The 14,241-nt window shown below is 41.6% G+C and overlaps 1 protein-coding gene across 1 annotated transcript in view; it reads left to right on the top strand.

The window, feature by feature from the left end:
• Window positions 1-14,241, top strand: part of LOC145389627 (pre-rRNA-processing protein TSR1 homolog) — a 55,306-nt gene that overhangs the window by 30,321 nt on the left and 10,744 nt on the right. The window contains exons 4-5 of the mRNA XM_080264865.1: window positions 6,341-6,503; window positions 9,067-9,291. Of these exons, the coding sequence (XP_080120991.1) occupies window positions 6,341-6,503; window positions 9,067-9,291 (388 nt within the window). The remainder of the gene's footprint in view (window positions 1-6,340; window positions 6,504-9,066; window positions 9,292-14,241) is intronic.

Raw genomic sequence — 14,241 nt, 5'->3', positions numbered from 1 at the left:
GAACCAAGATACATATACTGAGTACACTGTTCTACCACCAGACCCTCTACCCGCAAATCTTCCTTATCCTCAGGCGTACCATGTATTACAAAAAATTTTGTTTTTTCTCCGTTCACTTTCATACCATACTCATCGCAATATTGCATCATCAATGACAACTTATTAATCATCCCACTGCGCGAAGTGGAGAGCAGCACAGTATCATCCATCTGCATTAAAATATGTAGCCACCTCAAGAATCCGTCATCACCACAATGATCTTTTATCAGTTTAATCAAATCGTTCACGTATAATATAAAAAACAAACAAGATGTAGGGGATCCCTGACGAACTCCCAGTGTGGCAGCAAACATGGCAGTACCAATAATGCTCTCTGTAACATTATATACAGCACCAATAGCACCCAACATAACCATACCACATCCAAGACGCTTTAAAATTCTTATTAGAATATGTCTTTGTACCCGGTCATAAGCCTTACTAAAATCAACGAATGTTACAAATAACTTTTTCTTTTTCTTTCTAGCTAAATCTGTTAGGAGGCGTAATGTCACTATGTGCTCCACACAGCCACGACCCCTTTGTGCTCCTGCTTGTTCACGATACGGCTTAAACCACATCTCCAAACGGGAGCACAACACCATATCATAGAGTTTGGAGATGCTATCTATTATACTTATGCCTCTATAATTCTTAACATCCTTTCTATTCCCTTTCTTAAAAATAGTAATCAACTTGGCCCTAGTCCAAAGTGCAGGATATTGTGCGTTAGAGAATATCACATTAAACATATTAACAATAAGCATTATCCACTGGGCAGGCAACAGCTTAAAAATCCCTGGTGCAATGCCATCTGGCCCACAAGCTTTTTCTGCTTTGAGCTTACTAATTTGTGGATTAACCCCTGCAGGGGAGATGGGGTTATCTAACACAGGTATAGTTGCATTGCTATGTCGGCATTCATCAAGATTATCTGTATCAATATTCATTAACTCTTCATAGTAGCCACGAAATTCTTCATCAGAGGGTCTATTGTTAGCCTGTAATTCATCATTTAAGTCTCCCTTCCAACTGATTGCCTGCCACACCCGTCTATCATCCCTGTCCTGCATCAGCCTCTCCCAGCGGGATAAGCTACTATCACCACCACCACCACCACCACCACCGAGAACGCCCACAGCACTTCGGCTAGCTCTTGCACATTCGTACAAAGCATCAGCAATATTATGAGCAAGATTATCTATATTATGTTCATCCTCGCAATTGGGAACATCAAGAAATTGTACATTATTTCGAAACATATCCAAATCTATTGTTGAAAACTTAATTGGACTGCGAGCCACCGAACTACTCTCCCTGACATTTAACAGCGATGCATGACCTCCAAGGTGACATGCAGGGCGGTATAGGGAGTCTACACTAGTAACTGGGATATTTACCTCAATGCTAAAGGGAGCATGATCCGATGGCAAACATTCCATATTATGCACACACAAGGATTTAATATCATCAACCAATCCACACGGTACCACACACACATCCAACTCTGACACCCAACTACCTCCTTTACGAAAAGTCAGATCACCTTTAAAATGATAAGTCGTCGTCTTTAGGTTATTTAGTACCAACATCTTGTTGTCTATGCAAATGGTAGATAGTACATAAGCATTGTCATTAGGGGCATTTATAGTGTCGTGTATAACGTATGTGATGGGGATACAACTTTCAGTTGAGCCATAACAGGAACATCTTAAAAATTTCTGAAGGTCTTCCCCCCACATTAGTCACATAACAACATAGCTTATGGGACCGTTTACATAGAATTTGTTTACATGGTGACGTTACTGTCCACACTACCTACATAAAACAAAGGCGTACTGTAATATGAATTGTCATTCAGAATTTTAATGCACAGACCATATTGAGGGTAATTGTATCATACATTAGCTTGAGGTGATCATTGTTGTTGTGGTGGGCCTCAGTATTTTCACTAACCATAACATTTCTCCATGATAGTTGATAAACAGAGACCTCTCCGATGGTAAACACAGGGTTTCAAAAGTTGAAGATCTTAAGCGAAATATTGCACACCACGGGGTACTTGTATGGTGCTTGCCAGTAGGTGACAGCAGTCATAGGGTTAACCATCTGAAATAACCATCTTGCTGTGCAACTGAAAAGTGGTCTTGTTTCATACCATTGGCACAGTCAAGAGGCCCCCCCCCCCTCCCCCGAAAGTTCTACGTGTGTTTGAGAATAGACTGCAAATCTTAAATGCCAAATACTTGTTTAATCCAGGGTGTAATACTCGGTATGTCACATATTTGGAGAACTGAAAAAATATGCAATTCTGAGTAAAAAGTCTTATATACACTTATACTTTTTAACCCCTAGGCGTCGGGCAAGGGTAGACCTATGCACGTCCCAAAACAGGGTTATGTTTAGGATAATCGATTTTCCCTGAAATATATATTTTATTTCATTACAAATCAATGACAAATTACAAAAAACACATAAAAAGCACGTACCTACTCTCTGTTGGTGATTTGGAGGTGGTGGTGTGGTGTGAGGGAGCAGGTGTGTGGCGGCTGGGCTGAGCGTGTTCAAGGTCACGGTGGTGTGATGGCGGTGGTTGGTGGAGGGAGGAGAGATGATATCTTGTGCCAGAATAAGTGTTGAGTGTGTCTTTGTTTCTCTCACTAATTCACAATGCTGTAGGAATACAGTATTACAACTAAAAAGCAAAAAAAACACAAGAAAGTAACTAATAAAGATTGGCTTATTTTATGTTTTCCATTGTATTTATTTTCTAACAAGCTTATCTCTGTTTAGGTATTCACAGTTATTTACACACTGTTTACACACTATTTCACTGTTTTTAGTACTTCTTGACAATGTGATACTACCTAAAGGCTGGCTGTGGTCAGTACAAGTGTTTTCAAGCACCCATACACTCTCCCCCACACCCCTCATGGGCCCCTAGTAGCCCTCCCCACCCTACCTCTCCCGACTCCTACCCCTACCCCTACCCCGAACCAGTAGCAGCTGGTTCCAAGGCCACACACTCCCTATGCTGGCCTCCCACCACCCTCAACCACCTTCCACCACAGCCCTCCTCCCTGCTGGGCTGCCCTCCCACCCCAGCCAGCCAGCGTGACTCCACGCACCAGCCATGCCAGGACAATACTCTGAGTCCATATGGTGCGCTATAAAGTTCAAACATGCCCGCGAAAAATTAAAACGTCATATGACGTGGACCAGCGCCTAGGGGTTAAGACTTACTTTACTTTAGGTGCGAGACAGATATTCGAATTTACGCACGGAGAGCCATTGGCTCCCGGATGAGTGTGGAGAGGAGGCAGGAGAGGAAGCAAGAAGCGTGTGCCGCTTTGCGAAATTTTCACTTTTTATATGTACCTTATGACACATTACAGTATCTTCAAAATGGGAATCTCTGGTACCAATAGGCTTATGTAATTAACTAGTTAGGAGTACCTGTGGGCATGTAGGTCTACATGTGGCAGAACTGGCAAAAAAAATAAACTAACGTGGCAATGTTTACTGGCCATCAGCTGAGTGTCGCTCGCTCATCACCCACACACGCCAAAAAACCAGCAGAAGACAGGGCATGTGTGCTGGGCAGCCCCTCAGGACCCTCCAGGCCTTGTCTTCCCCCTGACTATGAAAAAGCTCACCACCACCAACCGGGCTAATGTATGGCCCGGCCTCCACTATAGGTGGAGGGAATCTTAAAACGAACGAAATGAACGAGCGCTCATCACCCACCTGCGCCATTAGTCATCAGTCAACTCACATCAGATTGTTTTGCACCAGTGACCAGTCCATACAACTTGCTAATTACGTTACTTGCATGCTGTACTGTGGCAAGAAGTGAAAAGACGTATTCCGTGGGTTTCCCTGGATCACTTTATTATGAAACGGAAACAGCCTCGGCAGTCAAGTACACTGCACTCGCCTAACTCACTGTAATTTCCTTCTGAACTCATGCTATGAGTTGGAAAAATGTGAATTAAAAAAACACACCTTATGGGGAAAAATATATTTGATTCTGCCATGGTGTCAGGTAGCCTAGTATATCATTAACAGAACCCCTCTTAACACCACTTAACACTAACATCCTGTCTCAGAAGTATGTACTGCATATCTTATAATGATAATAAACAATATTAAAAGACATTACATATCCTTGTAAGATAGTAAAAAGTACAGAAAAGCATTTACCTAAATCCTACTGACGACAATGCTTACGTCAACGAGACGGGTAGCTGTTTTAGCACGCTAGCCTAGTTGCAGTACTGGCCACTAGGTGTAGGTAGCATGGGTGGAGAAAGCTTTGTTCTGATTGTCTGCACAATCACAAGGACTGTGTGCTTAAATGATTGGCTTCCAGTCGCCAGTTGCGGCTACAATACCGTGAGTTAAACATCTCCTCAGAAATAAACCATTTTCTAGTGGAAAAATGTGAGTTATAGCATTTTCCATGAGTTTGGTGATAATGGTGACTTGGATAAGGACACCGTGAGTTAGATAATTCATGAGTTAGAAGTCCGTGAGTTATGCGAGTGCACTGTTTGTTGGACTTCATGAGTTCAAGTTCTAAAAAGTCAGTTTATGTTTTGCAAATGCATTACATTGTAGATGATATTATTACCGCCAGTAATAATAACAAATGGTAAGGTCATGCCATGAGCTCTATATCCCATTGGATCCAAGGGTTACTGGGCGAGGCATTGTGCTGGCAGGGTACTAAGCGTACTGCCCTCTGCCTGTCGGCTCGTAGTCATGAAGCTCATAGGTCCCTACCTGGGGGTTCCCTACTTTATTAACGTTTGAAAATTCCCAATTCTGTTCCATATTGAGGACACTGGGCTCCAATGGGTTACAGAAGCTGACGGATTTGCCGGTCATTAACCCATTGGATCCAAGGGTTACTGGGCAAGGCATTGTGCTGGCAGGGCACTAAGCGTACTGCCCTCCGCCTGTCGACTCGTAGTCACGAAGCTAATAGGTCCCTACCCGGGGATTCCCTACTTTTTTAACATTTGAAAATTCCCAGTTCTGTCCCATATTGAGGACACTGGGCTCCAATGGGATATAAGTGTAGGTGCACACAGAAAGTGGAAGCCAATGATTGATTTAAGATCTTTTGTGTGATATGTTTCAGGCTTTAGCTACCTGTGCCTTGTGTGGCAACCATCACTGAAGTAAACTAATCCTCACTGAACTAAGTGAAGTATTTAACAGACGATGGATTTTCATAGACATTAGCGTTGAGTGTGGTGAGTTGGGACAGTTCAGGACGCGGGATGAGTTGGAACAGTGGGCACTGCAATGCCAGATGCCAAGACATTTCCATTTTATGGTGCCCGTTCAACATCCCTGCCCCAGCTTTACAAATGTTGTTAATACTAGTTTTCTACAGAACCATGAATAATGCATGAAAAGTGTGCAAATGTGAAAGGGTAGCATTTTGACCTTTGTAGAATTTCATTTTTGAAAATACATATTTTGCCAATTTTCCTCTCCTACAGTCAGTTTTAGAGATAAAGGTCTATTTTTGGTGGGTGAAATCTTTAGTTTTTTTTCTCTCTCTCTCTCCAGAAAATGCATTTTTACAGCAGAGCAGAGCTGAAGGATTAATAGACAGTTGTCCCGACTCGCCCACCATTTTTTTTTTTTTTTTTTTACCCAGGGTGAGCTGGGACAACAATTTCATTTGTGATTTTCAGAAGGAAAAACCTATTTTTCATGCATTATATACTACAGTACTATATTTTGTAGTTTGCAGTATTTTTGGTGGTTTTGGTTGTCAACAAGTAGATATTTCTCATTTTCAGGTTGCATACATGCCTAAAGAGAGAAAATACTGTGATATGAATTATGGCAAAAAAGAATATATTGGTATAATGTTAAAAGTAGGGACAAAGAGCTGTACAATGAAATTTTTGGAAAGGAGAGGAACTGAGAAATGCAACTGGCCAGTTTGTGATGATACAATGTATACTGATGATGATTTTCAGCAGTATATCAATCATTGGTGGACCTGTCTTATTAGCAGGAACTGTACCTTTTACAATGCAAGAGGTGGACAAAGCCTTTCATGATTATAAAAAGTATATTTCTCAGTGAAATATTTCAGCATGAATAGCTACAGGCAACTTAGCAGAACTCTTAACTACGGAATATGTATAGTGCAGTGCGTTGTGTGTGAAGTGCATTGTGTTTTTATATTTCTCATGGTTAGTCATTGTGGCCCCCCGCCCCAAATTATATTTCTGGCTGCGCCCCTGTTTCATACTACAGTTGTTTTGTTTGTCAGGTTAATCCATTGGAGAGAGAGCAAACTTATCCAAGTGATGATGAGATTGCTGAGGCTGAAGATGTCATGGCAGCTGCTCTCGCCACAGCCAAGACCCGCACCAAACGTGTTCCTCGGGGCACTTCAGAGTACCAGGCAGCATGGATTATTGACAGTGATGATGGTAAGGTGACACAGAAATATGATTTATTGATTAATCACTCTGGTAAGTCTAAGCTCCCTCAACTGAAAAGGGTTGACTGGTATAATATTCTCACTGGAGAGGTGTGTTGACTTCTGTAGTGTATAGTATTATTGATACATTGTATGGGTACTGATTTATGTCAGTCTTTAGTATATTATGAATAGCCACATCTCTTGGTTATCAGAAATACAGTTAACAGTTTATAGATACTGCACCCTCTTAATATTTTCACAAATACTGTTTAGATATAATTTGACTTGACAAGGATGATGGAAGTGTATACAGTATATCAGTGGTGTGTTACAGAATATCAATACTTTTTTCATACAGCTGTGCATTAGGTGAAAGTGGTAAATCTGATTTATAGGTAGCAAATGTGCTTTTAATAGGCTTCCCGCCCCCGATGTAGTGCTGCTCTTGGCCCACTGCCCATTCTTCTCTTCCTTCCTTCTTTCCTTCCTTCCCCTTCTGTCTTTCTTTCCTTCATTCTTTCCTCTTCCTTCTGTCTACAGGTGACTCTGCACTGAGTGACAAGGGTTTCCTGTACACCAGGAAACCATTTACTACGCTGGGTGGTTACCACATAACCAAATTATGACGCCTGGTGGTTTAGTGAGTAATTAAGGCACTCCAGTCGGATTGAGCCTGGGCAGGTATATATCCAAGGGGTGGTTGGGATTTATAGGTCATGTAATGCCACTCAGGGATGAGTGAGGCTGGTCACTCTCATTTTAAATGTCAGGACCAACTTGCCTAGCCCCGAGCTCCTATGCTCCTCACGGGGCAACACAGGATTAGATGATGATGATTTTTTTCCCTAATTGCAAAAAAAAAGGGAGGCACATAATGACGAGGCAGATAATGAGGCCTTTACCGTAGACATTATAGGCGCTGGAGAAGGCTGCATTCATGAGATGGCACTGATATAATCAGGTGGCTCTGTTGGCCAGGTATACAAACATCTTTCATCTCCCATCCTAACTCTAGCAGTAGGAAGGTAGACTGCATTAGAAGGGCAACCTTAGCCTGCAGTTCACTGGGTTCATGTTCAGTTGAGCATGGGATCACAACAGCAGCTGCACGTAAGGGTTTATGGGTTAGAGCAGGCATCAGAAGCCAAGAAAAAGATAGTGTAAACTAGTTTAATATGTGTGATAGTGAGGAATGATGTTGAGGAAACACAAGAACTGGAAAAACTACACTAATCCCTTATTTTTTTCAGGAATTTTGTTTGTGAATTTTATTGCTTTTTTTTTTTCTTTCTTTCTTTTTTTTCTGGCTGGGATTCTTTCTGCTGATTGAATATAAAATATTGCACCACAAAAGTTTCTGCTTCTGGCTGCTAGGTATCTCATGCACACTTTGCTGCACTCCCTCCGAAATCAACCTTTCACACGTTATCCTATCCCAGTGCATTATCTTTTCATCTCTCATCATCTCATTGTCATCACATCATCATCATCAAATGCATCATTATCATGGATCATCACATTGTCAGTCAGAGGAGAAGTAAAATTTGTTGGCAGGACATCAGTAGTTTCACTTTTCACTAAGTTATCAGCTGACCATCAAAGTTTCAAAAGCTTTGTTTACCTCCAGCCGCTTCACCTTAGCATGTCGTGCTGCACAACTAGTTACATGCATTTGTACCTGCTCGCATGCATTTTTGTACAGTGAAGCCATGCATGGAATATTAATAATATCCATTATCATTTCAGAATGTCTAAGCTTCTAGCAAGTTCAGTTACATGAAGACTTCCTTGTAACACAGTTACAGTAATTTGTAGGCTTACATGAAGGAGTGTTAGTGCCAGCTTTAACATACGGGTGTGTGAGACTATGGTGTGGCATGATAATGAAAAGTGCAGTGGAGATGAGACTGAAGAGGAATGTATGTGGAGTACAGAGAGTGGATAGGATACAGAATAATATTATTCATGAAAGATGCTGAGTGAGGAAGTCTGTAGACACAAGAATCAAAGAGAGTGTACAGGTGTACTGAGATGGTATGGTCATGTGGAGAGAATGGATGACAATAGAGTGGTGAAAAAATATCTGAGTGAATATGAAGGAGGGAGGAGGTGAAGTAGGCCAAGAAGAAGGTGGAGAGATATGGTGAATGAGCATGGGAGGAAGAGAGGTATGGAATTTGGTATGACTAAGGGACTGACAAGCGATCAAGCTGGCTGGATGAATTTTGTGGAGAGAAGCGTATGGACAGGAATTTGGCACCCCATTTTAAAGTGACAGCATTTGGACTGACTCGATCGGATAGGTACTGTATATGTGAAGCTACAGTACGTGGTGGAAACCTTGTGGCCTATCAGATGGAGCCAGGATTCCGTGGGCTTGAGTGATGAGTGAATGGAAGCGTGGCCCTTTGAATTGGGCAAACTTTGGTAATGTGGATGCAACTACTCCTCACCTGCCTGAAAGGAGGTCCAGATGATGATGATGATGATGATGTATACATTGTTTTAAGCTGCATTATTTGAACATTCCATTACTAATAGCTTTCATTCTATGTTTTTCTTGACAGAAGAGAAAAGTATTGAGGGTGATGGAGATGATGATAGTGCCATCATGGAAGGTGATAATGAATTGGCTCCTGTTGACACCCTCTCTCAAGATGGTTCTCAAAATGCCTGTGAGGAAGATGAAGATGAGGAGGAATACGAGACAATGACAATGACAGATGCCGAGGGAGTTAACTATGATGATAAAATGGACTATGGGGCTGAGATGGATGCCTTGGAAAAGTTAAGAGGTAAGTCTCGGATCAGTGAAGACAGTTCATGTAATGATATGGTTTGGCTTCGTAGGTACCACTTATGAAATACAGGTAAGCCCTTAATTCACGCGAACTTTTTTCACACGATTTCGGTTATCCACGAATTTTTCGTACAATAATTAAAACAAAATTATAGTATTCAAATAAATAATTTTAATATACAAGAGAAATAAACAAAATATAAAAATGCCTACCTGCTGCCCTTGTGCACACATGTGTGTGTGTGTGTGTGTGTGTGTGTGTGTGTGTGTGTGTATGTGTGTGTGTGTGGGAGGTCGGTCTACCTACCAACCACCACAGTCAGTTTGAATCCGATGGTCAAACCATGCATGACTGGCCAATCGTTATTTGTGGCTTATTTTTCTGCCTTCCAGTAATTGCTTGCCTTGTCTGCCAACATGGGGCCTAAGCATAGTGCTAGTGATGCATGTGGTAACACACCAAAACGGACTAGTAAAGTGATGTTGCTGACAGAGAAAGTTAAAGTGTTGGGCAAACTTCAGGGAGGAATGTCGGCGACAATTCTCCATCAGGACGATTCCCCGTCATTTATTTACATACCAGTTTATTTAGCAAGTACAGTACATTAGTTTTTTACTTATATGAGTTATAAAATCCCCCTGAAAATTAGTTATTAAAGTATTAATTAATCAATAATAAGTATATTAATAGAATGATGGGGAATTGTCCATGTTTTGACGGTGAATTGACTTGATGGTGAAATGTCTCAGAACCGTATGTTTGGGGTGAGTCAACTGTTCATACAGTAAAGAAGGAGAACAGCATAAGGGAGACAGTGAGGGCTAGTGCACCAGACTGCTAAAGTGTCTCCACCTACGCCTGTGAATTGTCTTGGAACCTGTGAATTGTCTTGGAACCGCATGTTTGGGGTGAATGAGTCAACTGTTCATACAATAAAGAAGGCAGAATGTAGCATATGGGAGGCAGTGAGGGCTTGTGCACCAGGCTGCTGAAGTGTCTCCACCTACGCCTGTGCTTGTCAGGTTTCAGTTTTAAATTTGTTACATTTTTGTTCTTTTTAATACTTAATGCTAGTTTATAAGGTGTATGTAGTGCATAAACAGTATTATTCAGATGTAATATACTTAATAGACATGCGTAATTATGTGCACACAAGGGCAGAACATATACGCGAATTTACCACATACGCGAAGGGTCTGGGAACCTAACCCTCGCGTGAATTAAGGGCTTACCTGTACTTGGGCAGTGTGATGAGTAAGGATGGAGGTTTGGAGGGTGAAGTGCTTGAAAGGGTACAGCAGGTAAGAAAGGTTGCTGGTTCTTTGAAAGCAGTGATAAGAAACAGGGAAGTGAGCATGGAAGTGAAAAAGTTACTACATGACAGTATTGTGATACCAACTCTAACATATGGAAGTGAAGCTTGGACGTTGTTGGAAGGACACAAGTCAAGAGTGAGAGCAGTGGAAATGAGTTATTTAAGAGGAGCCTGTGGAGTCACATGGAGAGACAGGCTGACGAATGAGGATATAAAGGAGCGTTGTGGTGTTGATGTGGATGTGATAGGAAGCGTTATGAGGAACACACTGAGGTGGTTTGGCCATGTGGAGAGGATGGAGGGTGAAAGACTGACGAAGAGAGTGTATGTGAGTGAGGTGGAGGGGGGAAGAGGGAGGGGGAGGCCGAGGATGAGATGGAGGGATGGGGTGGAGAGGTATATGAGAGAGGGGGGTGTGAGTTGGGAGCAGGGCAGTGAAATGGCGGGGGACAGGGCGACTTGGAGGCGATTTGTTTGTGGCCACCCCAAACGGGATTGAGGCGTCTGGCAATAGATAGATAGATTTATTTATTTTTTTAGTTTTACGCTGTGTCCCTTTTTGTCAATAAGGGCTAAGGTGTTGCCCCTGGGTAGGGGACTTAGGTTTTTGGAGTGTGTAGCACTTTATGACCGGATGCCCTTCCTGACATCTACCAGTGACCCTTGGGTGGATTCGAATCTCTGACTTTTCGTTCAGAACGCTCTAACCCACTGAGCCATGGCAGCTTCAGTCATCATCATGGCTAATCATTAATATGTTACAGAATCATGAAAACCATTTAGAATAAGGCCCTAATTGCAAAACCCTTGTATAGCAGTTGTTCCCAACATTTTCCATTCTATGACACTGTGGACAAAATGCAATAACTTTGTGACTGTCATCAACATCTTTTGAAGAAGAAAGCAACAAATTGTTGCCTGAATGAATGTGTTGGATGTGAGATTTTAAAAAACTCATAACTTGAAGTGGTCAGTCATAAGGTAGAAATTGTATTTTTTTTTTACTAACTGGTTAGTACTTGGATGGGTGACCGCCTGGGAACACCAGATGCTGTTGGCATCCCTACGTCGAGTGGGGTTGGTGTAGGATTGGTGCTCCTCCTTGTAAAACAATTAACTCTGAGCCCTTGGCCACCCCGTCTGGGATACATGGCGTCTGGCAATGAATGAATGAATATCAATGACTGAGCCATTGTGAGGGTACAATATGGGTTGATCTTTCATGTGGACATGATTGCTCTGCTTTGATCGGTGCTTGCCATCTTGGAAAATTCTGTTTAGCAGAGACAGGAAGGTGAAAATGAGCTTGCTGATATTTGCTGATGGTAGGGTAGTATCCCATTCCCTCCCAAACATTAGTCATAAACTTATCGTCCCAAATGTCTGAAAAAAAAAAAAAAAAAAAAGGTACAGTATGAAGTTCTTTCTCCAGTGACTCCAGATACTTTGAGATTAGTGTCATGAACCCTTCCACATGAAACTAAGGTGTCAGGATATCCATAGGATTATTCTTGACCCCCCCCCCTTACTTTTTAGCATAACTTTGTTCAAGTAGATGTGTTTTAATTACCTTTGATTGGTAGTTGTCATTTCTACACCAAAGAAAATCATCTACAGTAATCAAGATAGAATACCTAAGTGATTGTTGGTACATATGGAGCTAAGTTAGCATTTTATTTAATCTGTTGCCTGAAAATGCTCTGCTGATAGATGTTTTTTTTGGGGGACCCACATTTTGAGGAGCTTATTTGTAACTGTAAATACCATAGCTAGGTCTGGTGCTCTTTGATGAAGTAAAGAAGGTACAGAACCTAATCACACAATCTTTGCACTACTGTATACATGAATTGCACAAGAAAAATCAAAAGAGAGTTGGTACAAACAGCACAGTAATGGCAAACATGGCATGAGCCTCCATTTATCATAACTGACATTTGGCAGTGGAGAGATAATGCAGAGAGATGCCTTCATGCAGCAGTAAAAAGTCATCCCCCAATTTCCCTGTTATACCCCAAAAGAAGGATGTTGGACTTAAGGAGAAGGACAGTTTCAGCCTGCATTCCACCAGGTTTATATTTAAATGAGCTTGGAGCAGCAAGAACAACAACATAGTGGCAGTTATTAGCACTGGTGGTGAGTCAGTAACTGCATGAAGACTTCTGGATTTCTTTAAATGTATACACTATATCTCATAACTTTTTTTTCATGTAACAGTGCCCTTCCCCCTTTCTCTAGGCAAAATGCATGCAAAATGACATTCCAGTGCATCCCTACTAGCATCCATACTTCCTCTGTCAGATGCACTGCTCATAGTCATAAAATGTATTTATCTTCCTTCATGAAATTTCTGTCTATCTATCATCCAGTCCTACATTGCCCCATGAGGAGCGTAGGAGCCCGGGGCTAGGCAGTTGGTCCCGACATTTAAGATGAGAGTGACCAGCCTCACTCATTCCAGAGTGGCATTACATGAGCAGTCAACCCTAACCACCCCTTGGATATAAACATTCACCGGCTCAATCCAATTGGAGCGCATAATTACCCACTAAACCACCAGGCACCAAAATTTGGTTATATGGTTACCACCCAGCGTAGTAAATGGTTTCATGAAATTTACTGCTTGTAAAGTATGGTTGAGTGTTTTGTTATAGTCATAGAAATTCAGTCTTGTTGGTTTGAAGAGATTTGACAGACACCATGGCCCTATGTTATGGTAGTTTGGAAGTCCACATTTAATGCACGCCATCAGCTAGTCAGAAGTGGCCAAGATCCATGCAGTGGTCTGGTGAACTAATCACAACAATATTAGCAGGTAGGAAGCTTGAAACATTCCAGAGAGCAACAGTGAAACTAATTGGGATGACAGCCATGGAGAACATCCATAGTCTTTCAGCTGTGGCCATAATTGGTCTAAGATGTCAGAGAGGGAAGTATCCAGCAGGTAATATTATATAGATTGGAAAAAAAGTGCTGTCAATGGATCGGAGGCAGGAGTCAGAAGAGGAGACCATTGCAGAGTCCTGGACCTAAATGGGGGCGGGGTGGATGGCCCTATGACATATGAGGCCCCTAATAACATAGTGTACCGAACGCCACATGTTGAAAATGGAGAAAAACGCAGTTAAAGTTGCATTACTTTCAAAATGCCATAACTTTAGAACTAGTGAATATTTTTTAGTGCTTTTTTTTTTTTTTTTTTAGCATGAAGTGTTCCTGAGCTTCTTACTAATGTTTTGTGCCCACATCTGTGGCCTCCTCACTCTTTTTCTGTTATGAGAAGGACCAGCAGCTTTTTGCTCACTACTAGAGTCACTCATGTTCTCGAGACAATGAGAAAAAACACCAAAACAGCTCTGAAAATAGCCAGTTAATCCTTGCAGTGTTCTAGGCCGGCTGGTAAACAAAAAACTGCATCACATGGCAACAGATTCCCAGATCACAGTTGCCAATATCTTGCTGAGCTCTCTGCCTTTTCCATTTTCTGTACATTATGGCTAACTTACCCTTAAAATCATGCAATTTTATGCTAAAATATTCCATTATGTTAGAATGAGGTACAAAAATTAATAATGCCATAAAAAAAAACTGCATGACTGTGAGCATAAAATAATGCTAGTACTGTATCTGAT

Source organism: Coenobita brevimanus, unplaced genomic scaffold (assembly GCF_032717465.1).
Source record: "Coenobita brevimanus isolate Jiangsu-jjx unplaced genomic scaffold, ASM3271746v2 jjx.HiC_scaffold_165, whole genome shotgun sequence".
Lineage (NCBI taxonomy): Eukaryota > Metazoa > Arthropoda > Malacostraca > Decapoda > Coenobitidae > Coenobita > Coenobita brevimanus.
This window is presented reverse-complemented; position numbering and strand designations above follow the sequence as displayed.